The 23,882-nt window shown below is 36.1% G+C and overlaps 1 protein-coding gene and 1 non-coding gene across 2 annotated transcripts in view; one reads left to right on the forward strand and one right to left on the reverse strand.

The window, feature by feature from the left end:
- Positions 1 to 22,947, forward strand: part of AHR (aryl hydrocarbon receptor) — a 52,836-nt gene extending 29,889 nt beyond the window's left edge. The window contains exons 3-11 of the mRNA XM_006059489.4: positions 346 to 449; positions 5,344 to 5,433; positions 8,185 to 8,308; positions 10,112 to 10,242; positions 12,092 to 12,294; positions 12,970 to 13,079; positions 13,886 to 14,027; positions 16,668 to 17,910; positions 20,867 to 22,947. Coding sequence (XP_006059551.3) covers positions 346 to 449; positions 5,344 to 5,433; positions 8,185 to 8,308; positions 10,112 to 10,242; positions 12,092 to 12,294; positions 12,970 to 13,079; positions 13,886 to 14,027; positions 16,668 to 17,910; positions 20,867 to 21,001 — 2,282 coding nt within the window. The 3' untranslated portion in view covers positions 21,002 to 22,947. The remainder of the gene's footprint in view (positions 1 to 345; positions 450 to 5,343; positions 5,434 to 8,184; positions 8,309 to 10,111; positions 10,243 to 12,091; positions 12,295 to 12,969; positions 13,080 to 13,885; positions 14,028 to 16,667; positions 17,911 to 20,866) is intronic.
- Positions 11,997 to 12,058, reverse strand: LOC112586686. Its single transcript, XR_003111179.1, has one exon. It is a non-coding gene; the product is annotated as a small nucleolar RNA SNORD31 (small nucleolar RNA).
- Positions 22,948 to 23,882: the final 935 nt, after the last annotated feature.

Consider the following 23,882-nt stretch of genomic DNA (forward strand, 5'->3'; position numbering starts at 1 on the left):
CATTGGCACTGTTCTTGGTAAGTGCCAATTTTTAGTTGCCAGGATGATGCCTGATTTTTTTTTTAAGTTTATTGGACCATTTTAAAAGTCTTTATTGAATTTGTTACAATGTTGCTTCTATTGTTTACGTCTGGCCTTTTGGCCCATGAAGCTTGTGGGATCTTAGCTTCACAAGGGATCGAACCTGCACCCCTTCATTGGAAGGTGAAGTCTTAACCACTGAACCACCAGTGAAGTCCTGATGCCTGATTTTTAAAAGTCTAAATTATATCATTTCCGTTTGTTATTGTGGCTTATTTTAAAAACTAACTACTGTATCCTTGTTTTTCCCTCTTTTTTCCCTAGTTGCATTAAAGTCCTCCCCAGCTGACAGAAACGGAGTCCAGGAGAACTGTCGAACCAAATTCAGAGAAGGCCTCAACTTGCAGGAAGGAGAATTCTTACTACAGGTAAATTGTAGTAGATATAGTTCTCTTTCATTAGAACCATTATAAATGGAAAATTAGTTAACAGTCTTTTAACTGTCCCTCATTTCTTTAGGACTCAGTGATTCATAGCAATTTCATCTGAACTACAGTAGTGGTATAATGCTAGTACATGAATAAATGGAATTTTATGAAGTACTAGAAGTCCAGCTATCACTTTCCCTGTTGCATTTCTTTAAATAGCAAGAAATTCTAGATCATTTTGAAGGTTCTCATTAAGACAGTGGTTTTAGGTATATGTTTTTAGGAATATAGCGCCATTAAAATAATTTTATTTAATAGTTCGAAATTGTTCTTAACCTGAACAATGTGTTTTTGTAACTATATTTTCTTTTAGCAGCTGTGTATGGCTTACCAACATGCTATGGATTTTTTTTTTAGCTTCTATCAGCCCTATTGTCATGCATTAGAACTCTGAGAGTTTCTGGTAGGTTTGTCTGTGAAAGTATTTTAAATCTTTTCCTATTTTTATTTCTCTTGTAGCCGATAAAATGCTCGTTTGTCAGTTAAATTATCAGATATTTATTCTGTTAAAGAATGAAGATGTATGCTATAAAGAATGTATATATAACTATACTTCAATTTAAAAATATTAAAGAGAAGAAACTCAAAATTAAAAAGATGTGTGCTGTAATCTGTACTATATTACAGATTTTTAATTCTACAGAGTTTTTAATTCTACATAATGATTTCTAATTCTTCCCAGTGAACTGAGATGTGAACTTAATTTGCAACTGTGATTAAAAAGTAGCTGTAAGTTTCAGTAACTCCATTCAGTAAATGGTTAAGTGTAATCTGACAATTTATAACATATTATTATAATTTATAAAATTGTATATAACAAATTATAATTTTATAATTGTGCTCAAATCCCTGATAGGGAAAATTAACTTTTGCTTCCATTATGTTAGAAAACAGTTAAATATATTCAACCATGAGTCATCCTCCTGCCTCTGGCTGAGGATTTCTATGTATTGATATATTAGCTGAAACACAAAGACCCCTTAGGTCACAGGAAAGCATTCTAATAATTGCTGCTTAATATGATTAAACATAGCGGGCTTCCCAGGTTGTACAGTGGTAGAGAATCTGCCTGCCATTGCAGGAGACACAGGAGATGCCAGATTGATCCCTGGGTTGGGATGATCCTCTAGAGAAGGAAATGGCAACCCACTCTAGTATTCCTGCCTCGGAAATCTTATAGACAGAGGAGCCTGGCAGGCTACAGTCCATGGGGGTCACAAAGAGCTGGACACGACTGAGCATGTGCGCGCTCACACACACCACACACACAGACACACACACACACAATGTGATTAAATACATCTCGGTTTATATAGTAACGTAATAAGGAAGTTCTTTATCTCAAGTGAAAATAGACAAATGTGGCATGCTTCACACTTATCTTAAACTGGCTTAAATTATGGGGCAGTGATTTTTATTTTCCCCCTAAAACATTTACAGATTGTCAACATATCCTATGTCAAGGGCCCAGAATAAAAATATACTGCTGCAAGCTGGTGTTCACTTTTTAATTTTCTAAAAATTGGAAGCATTTAAATATTTAAAATGAATAGTCCATCATTAATTCTGTTTTATGCCATTTGTAGATTATTCTCCAGCAAGAGGCATCACACACTGTACAATTTGCTTAGGACGTGCTAAGTCACTTCAGCCGTGTCTGACTCTTTCCGACCCCGTGGACTGTAGCCCGCCCATGCTCCTCTGTCCATGGGATTTTCCAGGCAAGAATACTGGAGTGTGTTGCCATTTCTTCCTCCAGGGGATCTTCCCAGGGTTCGAATCCCTGTCCATTAGGTCTCCTGCGTTGGCAGGTGGGTTCTTTAGCACTACCACAGTCTGGGAAGCCCTTACTTAGGACAATACTTGTTATCCCATATGAAGTAGATGACCAAAAGCATAGTAGACATGTGAAGATGGGATATTTCATTATGTATAGTTACCATAATGTGTGGTTATCAACTAGTTACCAAAGAGGATATGTCCAGAGGTACACCACACTATTTGGCTTATAACTTTGGTGAGTCTTTGCCTTTGGTTTTAACAAAGGAAGCACATGAAGAAAATATTTTTAAATATTTAACAAAAGTTTAAAATATTTATTTTCTTGATTAAATTTATTACTGTCTTACAAGGAATGAAAATAAAACAATAAGTAACTTTTGTATCTTTTCATTATGTATATATGTTCTGTCTGGTGATACCTAATATTGTGCTTATTAAAATCTACAGCTTCATTTTTGAAATAACAACTGTTCAAATTATAAATAACAGTATTAATTGCAATTCATTTCTCTTATTAAATAGTAAGTGTAGCTCAACCTGATTTTCAGATAGTTGTGACTGAGACTAATAATAATAATCTTGTTAGTATGTAATTACCAAATTTATTCCTTCTTTTAACTTGCTAAGATAGTAATTCAGTATAACTTCATTCCACATGGTATTTCAGATCATTATATATATATATGTACATATATATTTTTAAGAGGCTTTTTGGTTTATTTCTGACAGTTAACATTTGTCTAAAAGTTACTGGCATACCCTAAATTCTCTTCGTGTCTCCTGGAATACACTAATGAGCTTATTGGAAAGTACTAAATTTCTTCCACTCTTCAGAAAACATGATATTCTCTAAAATAATATGCATATGATCAATGGATACTGTTGTCTGGAAGGAAGATATTTTCAAAACAAACAAAAAAAATGCAGTAATGGACATAACCCTACTACAACCAAGTAAAACTTAAGAATGCTCAATTTGAGGGGTCCCTGGTGGCTCAGAGGTTAAAGCGTCTGCCTCCAATGCGGGAGACCCAGGTTTGATCCCTGGGTCATGAAGATCCCCTGGAGAAGGAAATGGTAACCCACTCCAGTATTCTTGCCTAGAGAATCCCATGGACGGAGAAGCCTGGTAGGCTACAGTCCATGGGGTCGCAAAGAGTCGGACACGACTGAGCGACTTCACCTTCAGTCATTAGACACTTTAGTTCTTGGTGGGTGCCATTGCCATTCTTCATCCTGGGGAAATTGCCAGGCATGATAAGGCATAATATGTGAAGTCAAGGATCTCAGATCCCAGTTGTGATTGTGAGTTACAGCCATGCAACAGTTGGTGATTAGTAACACTTAAAGGTAGCAGATCATGATATGACGTACGATGCTAAGTGGGCAAACTTTAGAGCCAGCCTCTCCCTTGTGGTTCAGCTTGTTCTCGGCTCTTCACTTCCGTGTCCTCGATTTACAAACTGGACTGCGACACCTACTTCTGTGGATTGCTGCGGGAATTAAGAGTTACTTGAATACATGGAAACCATTTAGAAAAGTGATTGTTAAAGAGTAGGTGCTGTTTGCTCTCAGAAGTATAATATAGACCAGCGATCCTGAAGGTGAAAGGGATTGGAGTGAAACGGAAGGCAGTCACTGTGTTTCTTTCACCCTGTCTGACAGCGAGGGTATTTACTAGTGTGTGGGCATCATACGCACAGGGGCGACGGCTTGTTCATTTGTGAATCTCAGTACTGAGCACGTGTCCTGTCCGGTGTGTAACATTTTATTAAGTGCTGAGCAGACTACTTGCTATCATTTATGTGTCCCTGTAGTTCACACAGCAGGATCTGGTACTACCTGATGTGCTCACTTCCACAGCTGCCTGTTATAACAATGGTGCCTCACATGAGCTGAGCGCCAGCTCTATACCAGGCGCTGCGGTAGCTGAGACACAGTCATCCTATCCACCTGATGAAGAGCCTGTTTTTCAGTCAGGGACACTAAAGCTCGAACGGGTAAATAACAAAACCACACTGTTCGTAAGAGAAGAATCTAGTCCAAATTCTGACTCAAACTATGTGGTTCTTAAACTAAACCATCCCATGTCTCGCTTTACAGAGAAAAGAGTGTCTCAGGAGGGTTTAACAATCAGCGCATATAGCATGAAGAAAAACAAGTACTGAGTTGAACTCAAGCAGGCAATAATGAGGGCTTGAGATTTAAAAGATGTGATCAATGAATTCTTAAGGTGATCTAAATACTTTTATTACCATATAGAGATATTAACATAGGACTCAAACAACCACTAAAAGAATAGGAAAAGAGAGCATAACTTCTAAACTAAAAGAAAGAAAACGGGATAATAAAAAATGATTGGCCCAACGGAGGCAAAGTGGAAAAAGTAGCATAGTATATAGGTTAACAGATAGAAATAACACCCATAAAATATGATCACTTTAAACCTAAATATTATTAGTAATTATATTAAATAGAACTTAATTTGCTATATACTTGTCTTACATGTATATATTAGTTCTAATGTATAGTCCATTTGTATTCCTTTTGTAAAATAAAAATGTTTTCAATGTTTTATAATACTTTGAGAGTATCTAAATTTCAAACTGCGTTAGTGCTTAAACTATCTTTAAACAGATTTTTCTGCTATCAAATTTCTTTTAAGGCTCTAATCAACATTTTTACATGCTATCTTCCTTTAAAAACAGCGTGACAGAGTGCAGTAAATGATATGTGTACAATTATGTTTAGAAAACATGTCCAGTATATTAAAAATGAAATCTATAGAGCATTAGGAAGAAGAAATCAATATTTTATTCAAGTTATTGTGATTGAGTATTCAGTGAGCTCTAAGATTTTCTTTGGCCAAATCAAAAGAATGGATTCTTTTCACCACTGGGGGTGTGGTGTTTCTGCATTTCTGGGGTGTAATCATTTTAACCATTTAAGAGATTTTTCATCAGTAAAAATAATAACCTTAACTGAAGTCAGTACTTAATGGATGATAATATTGTTAGTCACATTACTAATTTTCTAACTTTTCTCCTTGTAGGCACTAAATGGCTTTGTACTGGTTGTCACTACAGATGCTTTGGTTTTCTATGCTTCTTCTACCATACAAGATTACCTGGGGTTTCAGCAGGTAAATATAGTTTCCTTAGGTCATTAAAAAATTCTTTTTTGAAAATTAACTTACTACTTTTTATTTATCTTATACTTTAGGGACACATTTATCTAATTTTTAGATAAAAATATAATTGAAATACATATGTTATAGAATAAAAAAGTGTATGTTTGCAGCTAATATATTTTTATGCTTTTAATATTTTACTGCATTATAATTTCCTTAAAGGTACATGTGATTCGTGGGTTTTGTGTTTTTTCTTTCATTTATAAGGAATTCTTGTGTATAAGAAAGAGCAGATGGGGTTTGGATGGGGGCAGACAGGAGAATATTTGCCATCAAATTAGTTATGGAAATTGGAGGGCAAGTGGTAACTATGAAATGAATGAGGTAATATGTAAAGGTACAAGCAAAATACTGTGGCTTATCCCTTTAATTCCTACTTGTGTGGATTATAAACGTTTTCCTGAAGGAAATGGTATTTAATCTGAAGAGAATGTGGGGTCCAGATGAGTGGACAGTTGTGGAGGGAACGCAGAGAATAAAAGCTAGCCATACTGTAAGGCAGTAAGCTGAAAGGCCTTGAAGGAGGTAAGTGTGTCTGGTTTAATGTTACTAAGTATATGGTGAATATGGATTCATAAGGTGTTCTGTATATTTGAGGGGCGAAGACATCCAATATGATTTGGGAACAGTTTGTAAGTACACTTGAATGCTCACCACTCTTACATATCAGTAGTTCTTAATTTCTAATGTTCTTAATAATCACCGAAGAACTTGATAAAATGTCATATAATCGATGAGCCTCAGTCCCATATAATCTGATTCATTATGTCATAGTGGAGCCCATGTATTTTATTTCTAACAGGCTCAACAGGTGATGCCAAGACTGATGGTTGAATAACACTGTCTGCACTGTTATACAGCCTGAAGTTTAAATTATGTCATACACACTATAGAAGCCACTGAATACTTTTGTTGAAGGGAATGCGTGTGCTCCAATCTATATTTCACAAGATAACTCTGGCAGTTGTGTAATGGAAGGCATAGAGATGACTTCATGTTAGAAGAAAAGGTTCATAGGAAGGTTCAAGTCCAGATAGCTAAAGTGGTAGAATCTGGCTCCTGACACCAAACCTAAGTGTTTTTGAATTTTAAAGGAAATGTATTAATGTCCATGGAAAAACCTGTTAGAAACTTCATTACATAACTAGCTTAATTATTATTTGATTTATTCATAACAGTTAAGAAATCAAAAAGCTTAGCTATTTCCCAATCTTGTTTTTTTTTTTTTCCTTCCTAGTTATACCTAACCTGGATATTCTTTAAGAAAACATTTATATCTGACATTGATGGTGGTTTATGGCACCATTTTTAAAACTGTAGGTCATGACTCATGAGTGGGTCATGAAATTGATATAAAGGATCAACAGTCATTCTTTTTAGCTGCTTAAAATAAAATAAGAAACAATATTGTCACACATAAAAGTGCTCTGTGGAACTTTTTTCCATGTCTGTATGCACACACAAACACACACAATGGATGGAAAATACTTCTTGCTGTGAGTTGCAATAAAAAGGTTAGAACACTAATGGTGGAAAGGCTAAGGTCTCAGCACTGTAGTAAATGCTGAGAAGCAAGAGGTGGAGGAAAGACTCTGACCTTTGTAAAGGCATAATCCCTTAGTCTTAGGGAATCTGCTAGAAGTCAAAATTTCATGTCAGGAAAATTGTTAGAAAGCAGTGAAGTAAATATGTACTACTTCAAGCTGAGAGAAGTCAAATTTATTTAACTGAATGTTCAGACAAGTTTTGTCAAAGGAAGATTTTTTTAAACATTTTTAATTGGTGGAAAATTGCTCTACAGTGTTTTGTGGTTTCTGCCATACAACAATGCAAATCAGTCATAATTTTATATATATGTAACCCCTTCCTCTTAAGCCTCCCTCCCCTCTCCCCAGCCCTCTAGGTCATCACAGAGCACCAGGCTGGGCTCCCTGTGGGATGTAGCAACTTCCCACTGTCTGTTTTGCACATGATGGCATATATATGTCAGTGCTCTTCTCTGAGTTCATCCCTTCTGCACCTTCCCCTGCTGTGTCCACAAGTTCCTTCTCTACTAGGTTCATCAGTACTGTTTTTCTAGATTCCATATATATGTGTTAACATATGATACTTGTGTTTCTCTTTCTGACTTACTTCACTCTGTATAAGAGGCTCTATTTTAAAAGATCCATAAATAAAAATCATCGGAACCTAATGTGTTGCAGTTAAGGAACAGGAACGTGACTTCTTTGACTAAAAGGTGGTTCACATAGGGCAGTGATGGCAAATAACCTTTGACTTGTCGGCTGTAGTGCTTGTGTCTTTCTAGCTTTTCTTGTCTTGAATTCCAGGAGAGCTTTGCAATTGTTTGATTTGCATACATCACCACTAAAAAGCATCCTGTAATCTAGCAATTAGGTTTTGATATTAATAAACCACATTTTAAAAAATCAGTGTATGCGTGCTCCGTCACTCAGTCACATCCGACTCTGCAACCCCATGGACCATAGCCCACTAGGCTCCTCTGTCCTTGGGATTCTCCAGGCAAGACTAGTGGAGTGGGTTGCCATTTCCTCTTCCAGGGGATTTTCCCAATCCAGGGATTGAACCCACGTCTCCTGTATCTCCTGCACTGGTAGGCAGATTCTTTACCACTGAGCCACCAAGGAAGTCCTTTTAAAAATCAACACTACTTGTTAATTTCTTTGTTTCTTTTTTCTTTAGTCTGATGTCATCCATCAGAGTGTGTATGAACTGATCCATACCGAAGACCGAGCTGAATTTCAGCGCCAGCTGCATTGGGCATTAAACCCTCAACAGTGTCCAGACTCTGGACAAAGAATTGATGGTAAGAATGTTTACCAAAAGGTAGTGTTGGGAATTGAATTCTCTGAAAGGAGGCAGAGAATCTTTAGGGGCATAGAACTCCACAGTGAAGATGAGGAAGAAGGGGAAAGACATGAATCTAGCCATGGGCCAGAACCAGGTCACAAGAAGCCTGATGACCTAAGGAGGACCTCGAGAGATGACAGCCATTGATGAATTCCAAGTGATAAAGTATAGCCATATACTCAGCAATATAGTGTATAAAAATAATTCTTACACTATTGTGAAAGAGGGGATGGAATGTATAAGGCTAATTCTGGAGTGTGTATATATTGTTTCATGTTTCAGTTCAGTTCAGTTCAGTCCAGTCGCTCAGTCGTGTCCGACTCTTTGCGACCCCATGAATCGCAGCACGCCAGGCCTCCCTGTCCATCACCATCTCCCAGAGTTCACTCAAACTCATGTCCATCGAGTCGGTGATGCCATCCAGCCATCTCATCCTCTGTCGTCCCCTTCTCTTCCTGCCCCCAATCCCTCCCAACATCAGAGTCTTTTCCAATGAGTCAGCTCTTGGCATGAGGTGGGCAAAGTACTGAAGTTTCAGCTTTAGCATCATTCCTTCCAAAGAACACCCAGGGCTGATCTCCTTCAGAATGGACTGGTTGGATCTCCTTGCAGTCCAAGGGACTCTCAAGAGTCTTCTCCAACACCACACTTCAAAAGCATCAATTCTTTGGTGCTCAGCTTCCTTCACAGTCCAACTCTCACATCTATACATGATCACTGGAAAAACCATAGCCTTGACTACACGGACCTTTGTTGGCAAAGTAATGTCACTGATTTTTAACATGGTGTCTAGGTTGGTCATAACTTTCCTTCCAAGGAGTAAGCGTCTTTTAATTTCATGGCTGCAGTCATCATCTGCAGTGATTTTGGAGCCCCCAAAAATAAAGTCGGACACTGTTTCCACTGTTTCCCCATCTGTTTCCCGTAAAGTGATGGGACCAGATGCCATGATCTTCGTTTTCTGAATGTTGAGCTTTAAGCCAACTTTTTCACTCTCCTCTTTCATCAAGAGGCTCTTTAGTTCCTCTTCACTTTCTGCCATAAGGGTGGTGTCATCTGCATATCTGAGGTTATTGATATTTCTCCCAGCAATCTTGATTCCAGCTGGTGCTTTTTCCAGCCCAGCGTTTCTCATGATGTACTCTGCATATAAGAAAATGCACCAAATATAAAAGCAAACTGGCATATGAAAGAATTAAAAAATACTTTTTTCAACAAAAGCAGTATCTTCATACATATGTAAAAATGTTAAAAAGGAGAAAAAAGGTGTTAGAAAATATAGAAATTGTTGACAGTGATAGCTCAATAGAAATAAAAACAGCTGAATAGGTAAAGTTCTATGTAGTAAAAGTATTATTCAATAAGATTTAATTTCTTTTCACTAGCTCCTCTTCTGAAAGTGATTTTTTTTTTTTTATAATCAGAACATAGCTTTGGTTTAGAAATGAACACAAATTTCAGCTATTCAGACACTTGTGCTGTGCTGTGCTAAGTTGCTCAGTTGTGTCTGATTCTTTGCGACCCCATGGACTGTAGCCTGCCTGGCTCTTCTGTCCATGGGATTCTCCAGGCAAGAACACTGAAGTGGGTTGCCATGACCTCCCTCAGGGAATCTTCCCAACCCAGGGACCAAACACGTGTCTCTTATGTCTCTTGCACTGGCAGGTGGGTTCTTTAGCACTAGGAACACCTGAGAAGCCCAAACACTTAATTTTTAGCAAAATGGAAAGTAACTTTGTGTTGCTATTTATCTCTATAGAAGCTAATGGACTCTCCCAGCCAGCCGTGTATTATAACCCAGACCAGATTCCTCCAGAGAACTCTTCATTTATGGAGAGGTGCTTCGTCTGCCGACTCAGGTGTCTGCTAGATAATTCATCTGGTTTTCTGGTAAGGTGCAGCATCTTATACTGGCATTTACTATGAAGTCGTAGAAAATTAAAAAGAAAAGTGAAACAAATTTGAATGTATTTGAGTTTGGGTTTTAAAAATCTACTTAATTAAATAGTTTTATAAAGGAAAGTAACTTTTTAAAAGTCTTTTTAGAGTTTTGAAAATATCTTCCGTAACTCAGAGCCTCTATCCTTTAGGATGCAGTATAACAAAGACTGAATGGAATAGCATTGACCATTGCATTTTGCCCTTCTTTTGGACTTTGTAGGTATAAGATAATTAGGTAGCGCTTTTTTGGTGGCAGACTGCTTATTATCCTCTTTGGGTTTAACGCCTGCTAGATGGAAAAATTATCATGGCCTTTTCCATATGGCTAGAATAACTGCCGTGTAGAAAAATGGTTGCATCTTCATCACTGCAGGATCCTCATCTGGTATAAGACACTCTTGTGTAGTGTGAACTCTCATGTGTTGGAGTGAACTCCCATGTGTTGGAGTGAACTCCCATCACAACATCCTGTGTGAATTCCCAGGATGACCAGCAAAGGGAGAACACTAGGAGTGGAGGTGGATGGTCCAGGCTCTCGCTTGTATCCTTAAGATAGTGCACTCCACCACAGATCTGTTAACAAAATGATTTTTGTTGGTGTGTTTATGTCTGAATTTTGCTTACCCAGAATTAAAATTGTGCTTTGAGATAGTTTTCCTTGTACTGATGACCAATTAGGATGTATTTCTAGGTGAAATTTCTTTGTGTAATTGGGCCTTTTCTCCCTTGAACTGGTGTCATATTGATGTCAGAGTCATTCCTTGGCCTGGTCAGTCCTGTTTTAAGCAACCAAATTGATCATGGTCATGATTATCTGTTTCCTCTGTCTTCTAAAATTATTCTTTATCCTAATAGAGGTCTGCATTCTTTATATGGTTTTAGGATTCATTTTAGTGTTTTTGAACAGTTGTGTTTTCTCTCTACAGAAAAGATTTCCTTGAGTTTTGAAATATACTCTGAGCTATGGAATCTAGCCCATGTGTATTTGAAAATTAATGTGGACTTGCTGACTTTATCACAATTCATTTGTTCAGGAAATAGATTTTGAGCGTGTACTGTGCACGGACCCATGCTAGACATAGATGCTAGGGCAGCTGCAAGCTCAGAAAACTATGTAGGTCTTCCTATTGTGATCTGTTAAAACAAGGAGTGGGTCACTTAGCAGTCCCTTGAGGACAGTCTCATACTATCTTTTAGGATATTTTTAATGGGCTTCCTGGGAAGAAGGGAACAACAATAGCATTTGATAACCTCATGAACTTTTGTGGAATTATCAAAACACTGAAAATGGCCTTGATTGAGCCCTTTAAAACGGAACCATTTTATTTTTCAAAGGTTTAAAAAAAACAAAACTTTTATTTAAAAAGGCTGAAACTGAAGTGATTGTATGCTAATGTAACAGGTAAGTTGTATAAGGAAATTCCACTTTTTACATCATCAGAGAGCTGGATTACATTCTGTGTGCTTTGCTTTTTCTTCAGACCTCTTAACTTCAGACTGGAGTTGAGCAGAAATGTTACTGCCTTCCTCTGGAAAAAACTGATTGGGAACTAAGTCTCTCAGCCATCCCCAGAGGACAGGCATATGCGATGAAGATATAACAGGCATTTTGTAGAAGCAGCCAGCCAGTCCCCAAAGCTTCCTGCTGGCTATAATGCCTACTCAGTTTTCCACTACTCTCACTTTTCACCCCAGGGCAAAGTCACAGCTCAGAAAGTATCTTTGTCATAGTGATCAGACTGGGGTGATATGGAACCTTTATACAGCATTAATCTTAATGAACTTTTTGTTTCTTAAGGCAATGAATTTCCAAGGGAGATTGAAATATCTTCATGGACAGAACAAGAAAGGGAAAGATGGATCAATACTTCCACCTCAGTTGGCTTTGTTTGCAATAGCTACTCCGCTGCAGCCACCATCCATACTTGAAATTCGAACCAAAAATTTCATCTTTAGAACCAAACACAAACTCGACTTCACACCTACTGGTTGTGATGCCAAGTAAGCGAAACTTTTTCGGGTTTATTTTACCAAATGTGTATTTTATTGCAGTAAGTCTGTCTTATATATATATTTTCCATATGATTTAGTTTTTAACTTTGTTTATTATCATAGTAGCTAGTATTAGTTCATAGTTTGTAGCATAGCCTTTTAAAATAATTTCATCACGTTCACAGATCATTTATTTTATATCTTACAGTATTGCCACAATTTCTGTATTATAGATGATGTGTTTATATTAATAAGATTCAGTATCCATTTATTGCTGGTTTATTTTACAAAGTTTGCCTTTAGCCCTGGAAGTTCAGTAACCAAAGTATGTTACTGCTTTTCTCCTTCCTAGTATGAGAATGCATACAGGTTTGAGAAACCCTGCCCCTCCAAATGGAGTAAATGTATTCTAGAATATAATTAAAGATTTTGTATTTCATCTATATAATCTACTCTGTTAGACTCATCTTTAGTGATTATGCTCCTGAATGAAGACCATGAAAATTATCTGAAACTGAAATTTGCAGACATAGCAAAAGAGAGCAATTATAGAAATGTGTTCGTTTCTACCTGCTACTGTGAAATTCTGAGTGTCAACATAGTACAGAAAATAACTAAATAATTTATGTAGGTGACTTCATTTGTGTTAAATTTTAATTTTGTTATTATTTTCCCTTTAAACAGAGGAAAACTTGTTTTAGGCTACACTGAAGCAGAGCTGAGCATGAGAGGATCAGGATACCAGTTTGTTCATGCTGCAGATATGCTCTATTGTGCCGAGTACCACGTCCGAAGTAAGTTGTAGTTTCTTACAAACTTGACTGAGAAAATACCTTAAAGTCTAGGACATGTTTCAGGTTATTACTGATAAAAAAGTGTTTAAGGAAACTATCTGGATTAGCTTCTACTCAGTATCACACAACTGTGAGTAACTGGAGTTACACTCTTAATTCATTAGCTGCCACACAGTAATGGAGTAGCTTAATTACTCTGAAAATGGCCATTTTGTCTCATCAATTTATTTCATAACTTTGTTAATATAGTGAAAGTGTTAGTTGCTCAGTTGTGTCTGCCTCTTTGCAACCCCACAGACTGTAGCCCACCAGGCTCCTCTTCATGGAATTCTCCAGGCAAGAATACTGGAGTGGGTTGCCATTCCCTTCTCCAGGGGGTCTTCCTGACCCAGAGATTGAACCTGCTTCTGTTGCATTGCAGGCCGATCCTTTACCATCTGAGCCACCATGGAAGCCCAAATTATACTTTAAAATTGTATAGTAAAATATTAGACTGTAGGACATGTTCCCTATTAAAAATGAAAACAATTTCCCCCCCAAACTATACTTACTCCCTGTAGTTTCACATATTACTTGAATTGTCTGACTTAATCTTTCCTTGAATAATTTTAGTCTGAAACAGGAAAAAACAGCAATGCTGAAGAACTATCTTGATGCATTTTAATATACTGTGCTTAGAAGTCATCAGTGTATTTATCATCTTTGGTGATACATGAATTACATCCAGAAATATTACAGAGATTTTCTTTACTGTGTTGATTTTAGATTTGCTAATTTAATTTTGTTTGTTTGTTCGTTTGTTTTAGTGATTAAGACTGGAGAGAGTGGCATGATAGTGTTCAGGCTTCTTACGAAAGACAATCGATGGGCTTGGGTGCAGTCAAATGCACGCTTAGTTTATAAAAATGGAAGACCAGATTATATCATTGCAACTCAGAGACCTCTAACGTAAGCACAAAGACCTATAATGTTTCATGTTTTGGTTTTTTTTTATTTTTAACACTTTGGTTTAGAAATCCTCTTACATGAAAACCTTAAAGTAAATTCTAGGAGAATTTACACTGGAAATAAACACTGAAAAGGTACTATGTGTAGAGAGAAGCATAGGTAAGTTAAAGACACTGAGAAATCAGAGTTAACCAACTTTCTTGAACAACTATGGATGTAGAGCTATTGAAGAGAATAATTAACAAAAACTCCAAGGGTTCATCCTGGGTATCTGAAAGTAAGGTGAAAAGCCAGGGCCTTCTGTTAAAATAAAAACATAACAGTGCTTTATTTAGCATATGTTTGCTAATAAGCAGGCAGTGATTGTTAAGTTGCTTATATGTTCTAGAAGTGAGTATGTTGTCAAATATTCACATTGCACACATTTTCTCTACTCTGGAGAATTGATTTGTGTATGTGACTTTGAGGGTAAGGATCAGAATTAGTCTTTTTCCCTTATATGGACATTTAATCAACTAGTAACATTTATTGAAAAGATGATTTTTTTGAAAAGACCACCTTTTCCTCACTGTACTACATTTCAATCAGAGGATTGTATCATCTGTGATTCTGCTTCTCAGTACCATTGGTCAAGTTGGCTGTTTTTATTCCAAAGCACATTGTCTGTCTTAACTATTCTGTATCTTGATATGCCTTGATATCTTTATGCCCACCATCTTGTTTGTTCAGAATTTTTGTTCTCCTTGGATAGAGTCTTGGCCTCTTCTTTACCCTTTATATTTCCATATATATTTAGAAATCAGTTGCCAATTCCTATGGGAAAATCTGTTGAGATTTTTAATGGGACTATACTGAAATTATAGTTCCTTTTGGAAAAATTAACATCTTTATATTGAATCTTGCAACCCATGAATATGGTGGTCCATGTGTACGCACCCATGTTTTTATCTTAATAATGGGCTGTATTGTTCTTACCTGAGTCTTATACATATTTTAATTTTATTCCTAGATATGTTCTATGATGTTTTAATTGGTGTGCATATATATTATATATAATATATAGAAATAGTTGAGTTTTTAATATTGGTGCTTTATATCTAGTGACCTTACTTCAACTCACTTATTAATTCTAATAAGATGTCTGTAGACTTTTAAGGTTTTCTAATATGTCCTATGTAGTTTGCAAATAATTTTTTTCTTTTAACCTTTAGACTTAGTTTTGGTCTTTAACTTCTTCCATTGTACTGGCTAGGCCCTCAGTAGAATGCAATGGAAATAATGATTATTCCCAACTTTAAGGGAAAAAGACTTCAAATACTTGATCATTTCATATGATGTTTGTAAGTACTGGGTTTATTGTTTCAGGTTTAAAAGCATCCCTTTCTTTAGTTTATCAGAATATCATCATCATGAGTGGTTGTTGAATTTTTACACCAAATACTTACTTCACATTCATCAACATCATGATTTTTCTCCTTTATGCTCTTATTTTCTTTCTGTTCTATAAGTTCTGTACTCATATAATTTTAAGATATATTTTCTGGTATTAGGAATTTGTGCCCTGTCTTAGTCACTATTCCTAGAAGGCCATTAATTTTATTATCCTTCTCAAGGAGTCAGCTTTTGTTTTATTGATTTTTTTCCCATTATACATTTGTTACCTATTTTAAGTCTGTTCATTATTATTTCCTTCCTTCTACTCTTCTTGGGTATAATTTGAATTTCTTTCCACCTTTTTCTTTTTTAATGTATTTGGTTAAGGTATTAGTTTTTCTTTAAGTATGATTTTAACCACAGTCCTTTGTCTTTATCATTCAGTTGAAAGTATGTGCTAGTATTTATTTTGACTTGTTTATTCAGGAATTATTTAGAAACATAAGTGTTATGTACTGTTCAATACTAGGGGATTTTCTAGTTATCTTTTTGTTACTTTAAATTTAATTCCACTGAGGTTAGACAATAGCCTGAAGGAATTCAGTCCTTTGAAATTTGTTGTGGTTTATTTTATAATCTAGTGTATGGTCAGTGTTGATAAAATATCCTACATACTCTTGTCAAGACTACACGTTCTTTTGTATGTATAGTATTCTTTACATATCAGTGGTCTAGTTTGTTTTGTTCATGTTTTTATACATTTGCTATTTTTGTTTGCTTGTTCTATTAGTTATTAAGAGGTTGTTAGACCCATTTGGAGCTCTTTACCTAATACCAGCATTAAATTTTACACATATACACACTACATAGTATATATGAAACTATGGCATTTATTTCATGCCTTAACCTAACTTATGAATTCTTTTCCCATGCAAAAAATTTTAATTTTCATATGTCAATCTTCCTTTAGAGCTTTATATTTCAGCATGCCTTACTTGTATATTTGGATCTGTATTCCATTCGGAATTTATTTTTTCAGGTAGGGATGGAATCTGAGAGTGAAATTTTTGGACAAATTGTATCTAAATTTAACAATTTTAAGTACTCGTCATCAGAAAGATTTCTCTCAAATTTATGTTCACCTCTAGCAAACTTAACTACTGTGTATTTTGCGTGCTAGTTTTCTTTTTTTTAATTTATTACTTTGGAAATATTTAGGATACAGCTTTTTCTAATACATGCAAACTTTCTTGTGCCCAATTGTAGAGATGAAGAAGGAATGGAGCACTTAAACAAGCGCAATATGAAGTTGCCATTTATGTTTACCACTGGAGATGCCATTCTATATGAGATAAGCAGCCCTTTTCCTTCCATAATGGATCCCTTACCAATAAAGACTAAAACTGGTGCTGGTGGAAAAGAGTCAACCACCACATCAACTCTAAGTAAGGATTCCCTCAACCCCAATTCCCTCCTGAATGCCATGATGCAACAAGACGAGGCTATTTATCTCTATCCTGCTTCAACTAGTACACCTTTTGAAAGGAATTTTTTCAGTGACTCTCTGAATGAGTGCAGTAACTGGCAAAACAGTGTTGTACCCATGGGGAGTGACAGTATCCTGAAACATGAGCAGATCAGCCAGTCTCAGGACATGAACCCAACTCTCTCTGGAGATCATGCCGGGCTCTTTGCAGATAACAGAAACAGTGACTTGTACAACATTATGAAACACCTAGGCATTGATTTTGAAGACATCCAACACATGCAACAGAATGAGGAGTTTTTCAGAACTGACTTTTCCAGTGAAGATGACTTCAGAGATATTGACTTAACAGATGAAATTCTGACCTACGTTGAAGACTCTTTAAATAAGCCTGCCTTCGGGTGTTCAGGGTACCCTCAGCAGCCATCCATGGCTCTGAACCCTAGCTGTATGGTCCAGGAGCAGCTCCAGTTAGACCAGCAGCAGCTGCAGCCCCATCAGAGGCACACAGCAGTGGAGCAGCAGCAACAACTGTGTCAGAAAATGAAGCACATGCAAGTTAACAGCATGTTCGCAAACTGGAACGCTAACCAATCTGTGCCTTTGAATTGTCCTCAGCAAGACCTCCAGCAGTACGTCTTTGCAGACTTACCTGGGACTAGTCAGGAGTTTCCCTACAAACCTGAGCTTGATCCTATGCCTTACCCCCAGAACTTGATCCCCTGTAGTCAGCCTGGGTTGCCACCGCAACCTCAGGGTACACAGTTAGACTTTCCCATGGGCGATTTTGAATCAGCCCCGTACCCTACCACTGCTTCTAATTTAGAAGATTTTGTCTCATGTTTACAAGTTCCTGAAAACCAACAGCATGGACTCAATCCACAGTCGGCCATGGTAGCTCCTCAGACGTGTTACGCCGGGGCTGTTTCAATGTACCAGTGCCAGCCAGACCCTCAGCACAGCCAGCTGGCTCAGATGCAGTACAACCCAACCACACCAGGCTCACAGGCATTTGTAAACAAGGTAAGTATGTTCTCAAACTGAGTAAGTCCTTTCAAATGCCTCTTCATACATTATGCTGCTGCTAAGTCACGTCAGTCGTGTCCGACTCTGTGCGACCCCATAGACGGCAGCCCAATAGGCTCCTCTGTCCCTGGGATTCTCCAGGCAAGAATACTGGAGTGGGTTGCCATTTCCTTCTCCAATGCATGAAATAAATACATTATAAACAGATGTAAATTATGAGTTTTCTGTCAGTCACTGATTTTAACCTTATATCTGTAGCATGTATGGGAAAACATTTCTAATTTGACTATTTTGTGTAAGCTGGTACTTTTATGTTACTAATACAAGTATATAATATTTAAAAGAAATCAAGGACGAAAGCAGTATGAATACATCCATAAGTTAAAAGTAAAATTACCAAATTAGTTAAAAGTACATGGTTTAGAATAATGTTGATTTTTTAAAAATCTGACCTTTTAAACATGCTGACTTAGAAAGCTTTAAGGTTTTAAAAATAGTTTTTTCAAAGCTCATTTTTTTTTTTCTGACATAGTTGATTTACATTTTCAGGTATATAACACAGTGACTCAGTATTTTTATAGATTATACTCATTATTATTATATGTTGATTCTCTTCCTGTTGAAATTGGGTTAAAACCAGTATCGATGTGTTTCCTTCAAATACTTTTGTCCTAGGTGATCTCTGGTAAAAGTCCTAGGCTCCTCAGTGTTCTATCTTCATTTTATCCTTCAAGGTAAAATAGTTTTTTCCCTGGTATCTTAAGAAAAATAAGAAAGGTAACTTACCTGGCTTTCTATCATGAGACTCAAGCTGGATGGTTTTAAATGTGTCATTCAGACCCTTCTACCAAGATGGTAACTTAAAGTGCTTCCTAATGATTGCTGCTCTTTGTGACCACCCAGGAATGTCTTATGCTTGCCTTTATGCTTTTCCATTAGAAAATATTGAGTTCATGCTGTGTATTTTAGTTGTGAAGCAAATCCCAATAAGACTGTAATAATAGTTTATAAATGTCATTTGCAGCTTTCTCATTAATTGTTTTTTTCTGATCTTTTTTATACACTTGGTTTGTTTGATTACATATGAGTTTTTCCCTAGAAAAAGACTGTGAAAACTTTTCTTATCCTCATTCCTGACATTGTTCAGTTATATTAAAATTTAACAATGAGTTACAGTCTATCTCACAACATTGCTGCAGAATAAGCACAGGTAGGTAACTTGTAAACTGTAGAGAAGTGAATTTTGTAAAATTATGTTCTGAAGAGGGATTGCATTAGCACCAGTTCCTTACAGTGTGTTCTTTCCCACTGTTTTGTGTTACTTCCATATGAACAGTAAGAATTCTGGACCTATATATTCCCCCAAGGAGTTACTGGACTTTGCTGGTGGCTCAGACAGTAAAGAATCCGCCTGCAGTGCAGCAGACCTGGGTTCAGTCCCTGGGTTGGGAAGATCTTCTGGAGAAGGGAATGACTATCCACTCCAGTATTCTGGCCTGGAGAATTCCATGAACAGAGGAGCCTAGAGGGTTACAGTCCATGGGGTTGCAAAGACTGAGGTTGGAAATGACTGAGCAACTTTAAAAAAAAAAAAAGGAGTTATTAAATCTAAAAAAAGTTGGAACTCCATCTGTGGCTCACATTATACTTCTGTTGACTAGCACTGCTCTAGGCAGTCTTTTCAGGTGACGCTAGTGGTAAAGAACCCGCCTGCCGATGCAGGAGACATAAGAGACACAGGTTCGATCCCTGGGTTGGGAATATACCCTGGAGGAGGAAATGGCAGCCCACTCCGGTATTCTTGCCTGGGAAATCCCATGGACAGAGGAGCCTGGTGGGCTAGGATCCCAAAGGGTAGGACACGACTGAAGTGACTTAGCACACAGTCTCTTTAAAGACCGTTGCTGATGATGTGCATTGTACTCAGTGATGAAAGTAATTTATCCAAAACCTACCTTTTGCTGGGTGATTATTACCTTCCCTTTGAAAACCTGACAAAGTTTAGAAGGACAGAAACCTCATGTTACATAGGCTTTAGAAAGGTAAATTTCATTTGAAGCAATTGAAGGTATGATTATAGTCCATTACTTTCACTACTTATACTAAGATTCAAAAAGTTCTGTAATCTATAAAAACCTACAGAACTATTAGGAATTATTCAGGTCAGTCGCTCATACGTGTCCAACTCTTTGCAACCCCATGGGCTGCAGCACGCCAGGATTCCCTGTCCATCACCAACTAATTTTAGTAACAGGCATTATTCCTGTAATTCCACAGAACTGTGTGTCTCAGGGTCCTCCCCTCCCTCCTTTTTTTCCCAGTAGCACTTACGGAAATGAGACTAAATTTCATTGTTAAAAGGCAAGAGCAAGCACTTTACTTTGGTAATTATTATTTCCACAATTAGGACAATAATTTTAGTAGTACTTTGAAAGCATATTATGAATAAAATTGGTTCTAGAAATCATACTCATGGTATATAGTATATAAGGCATATTAAGAAACCTCTTGCAAATCATAACTTGCCTCTTTTCAGAAAGTTCTGGCTTATCTGTAGTCCAGTGTAGTAATCTTGAATGTAGTTTTAGTTTACTGATACCTAAAACTTACTGAGATACAATCTGGTCAAAGCAGACTTACTTATGACAGAGAACAGTACCTGTGGTTCATGACTGGGACTTTCTGATCCAGTGGTTCCTGCCCAAAGCAAAGGCATTTCATTGATCAAATAGTCAATGTATGGAGTGCCACATCTGAAGTGAGACAATGATATCACTCACCTATACTATCTAATGGAGAAACTGCAAGATTGTAAGTGCAACTAATACCTGTGTTCAATATGACTTCACTGAATGAGGTACAATAACAACTCGGAGGATAAAGACTTTAGAACTACATTTTCACATGGCTTAATATATATGAAGGATCTGTTCTAATAAGTTGCTGTTTGCAGTTTCAGAACGGAGCAATTTTAAATGAAACGTATCCAGCTGAATTAAATAGCATGCGTAACACTGAGCCTGCCACCCGTCTTCACCCATCAGAAGCCAGACCTTACCCTGATTTGACATCCAGTGGATTCCTGTAATTCCAAGCCCACTCCTCACCTTGGTTTTTGAGTAGTTTGTGAAGCATCACAGAGTAATAAGACTGTCCTTGTTGGATGTCAGCAAGTTCACATGGAGGCATTGATGTACGTGTTATTTTTACTGTTATAAAAACATTAAAATCTGGTTTGTAATAAGAGGAGTTAATCACCTATGCTACCATCATTAGAATAGTATGCTGTCACAAAGGAGCGAAATACCATCTCCAGTTTACAGTATTCTGAAATAATACCACAGAATATGCAGAACTTTTTCAGGGAGATATTATGACACTTTTAAATATGAAAAAATGTTCTCTGGTGGAATTACTTCCATCAGATTAAAATCAAATACTTTGAGTTTTGAACTTGTAGATTATTAGTGTACCAAATATGAACTATTTCCTTTTACTTTTAGCTTCTGCTTTTATCTCAGAGGTTAAAACAAGTGGTTTGGTGCTTGTATAAAAAGATAATCTCAGTATGCTCCTCCCTCCTTGGTAATGTAAGTGCCTCACACTTTTTCTACCTATAACACTGTAGGGAGTATATTTTATGTAAAATATATATTTACATAAAATATACTTTTTAAAATTAATACCATTCTGCACACAAATATTATTGGTATTTCTTAAATTCAGTCATTTTTATTAATCTAGGCATGTTTCAACTGCACTACTCACCCACTTTCTTCAGGTAAAGAGCAAATAATGGTTTAAAAGAGAAATGTTTATTACTTACTCTAGTTGTTTCTAGATTTTAATGTTGCCGTGTGCCTTACGTTGAAAAATTTTGGAAGTGCAAATATCTTCCTAAATTTTTTTTTAGTTATTGTAAGAGAGCAGCACTAAAATTTCAAGAGTTTTCAAAAGTAAGAGATATATCACCATTTAGCTTTACTAAAATCTCCACCTTAATAGTTGAATGTTGCCCTGTAAAGAATCTGCTGTTAAATGCAACCCTGAGTATTAACTTAAAATGAAGAGAAGCAGCTTTATTTTTAGCTTTAATAAGTACAGCACCCGTTTCAATATGTATAAATTCTTTAAAAACTGTTTTAGAGCTGTAATCCTTTAAAATGTAGTATGTTGACTTTATAAATTTCACTTCTTAGTACAGTGGAAACTATTTGTTTTTCTCATATTTGAGGAGTGTTAAGATTGAATATAGCAATGTTTGGTGCAAAGTATTGGTATAAGTGAAAAAAATGGTGCATTGTATAGTTTATAATGAACAACAATATTTGTAAAATGTTTTCAGTCTTTCATTTAAAAATAGTGCATACCTTATTTATGCACATAAATAACTTGTTCAGGTCTTAACATATTTTATCACTGTGTCTTTTTAAGAAAGCAAATTAATCAGACCACTAATAACTTGACCATCCTTGGGTGACTTAAAAGTGCCACCATCTGACTTTCTTTTACTTAAATAGGACAGCTGAAAGGCATAGACATGTTTTGCATGTATTATATAAAAACACAATGAAATCCCAAACTGAAATGTAGTATTAAAATACATTACTTTTCTTTTTTTAGTAAATCAGTGTATATAAAAGTGACTTCAGACACAACAGCTAAGTCAGTTTTATGCATTTTCCAACAGAATTTTGAACCTGGACAATGAATTCAAGTGTTGAAAAAAATAAATTTGTCTAAAACATTTCACAATTTGTTTTTAGCAGGAGGAATCACTAAAGATTTAGACCAGATTAATATTCCACTTTTACATTGAAACCTTTCATGAAAAGTCTTCATCTAAATCATTTTTGTTAGTCTCTTCCACATGTTACTGGATGAACTGTTTAGTGGGGGAAAAACAGGCTTCTAAACTGTATGTGAATATGATGATGATCAAGTATACACTTAAAAATTTAAAGCAATATTGTATATTTTTATCTATATAAAGTAACTAAAATTTACCTAATAATAAAATCACATTAAACCCAATACACCTTTGTCTGTATTGCTAAGTGCCAAAGGAAGAATCTTTGTGTAATGCTATATTGAGGGATTTATTTTTCAATGACGTGCACTTCTAAGGATGTGGCTGTTTCTACTCTGATCTTTTTCCAGGTTGTTCCTCCAGTACCTGAAGATTTACCAGTGTTCCAGTGTATTACACATAGCTTTTATTCATTCCTCTGCACAGTCTAGTGTTTTTCAGTATTACTAAATTTTAGGTAAATGTCTTCATGGGTGTTTTCTCCTTCAAGATGTTACTGCTTACATATGCCATGCATACATTTTTGTTTAAAATATGATTTATAATATCCTTATCAAAAATTGTATACAATAATTTATGGTAATAAAATAATCACCAAGTATGAATAGTATGTTTTAACACAAATTATTTTTGGTCCACATAAAGGAAATGAGCACTTATACTATAGTATTAGAATTATGTCAGATGAAGGCAATCTATAATATTTAAGGATAGGTTATGTCAGTAATTCCTCAACTTGTTAGGAAGTTCTGCTCCCCTGGATATTTTGGGCTTTACTGGAATATAAAAAAAAGTCTTCAAGGAAACTCAGATTAAAATGCTTCTGCAATGGACTGTTCTTTTAAACCTTGCACAATCACTGTTATAGTTTAGTGGTAGTAGTATTAATTCCATTTTAATAGTATTTTAAGAATATTTATGAAAAAAATTTTAAACAACCCATGTTCTATTTTCGGCTTAGATAAGAAAAGTTATTGCCCAAACTTATGTCTTTATCAAATATAAATGGCATGTTAAGCCTTTGGTATTTCATAACTATTAAACACTCACCTTGAATTCTGCAGTTGGCATTATTTGAAGAAAAATTCCTGAGAAAAAGTTTTCATTCTCAGTAACAATTGTTTACATTAATTTTACACTTATTATTAATCATAACAAC

Source organism: Bubalus bubalis, chromosome 8 (assembly GCF_019923935.1).
Source record: "Bubalus bubalis isolate 160015118507 breed Murrah chromosome 8, NDDB_SH_1, whole genome shotgun sequence".
Lineage (NCBI taxonomy): Eukaryota > Metazoa > Chordata > Mammalia > Artiodactyla > Bovidae > Bubalus > Bubalus bubalis.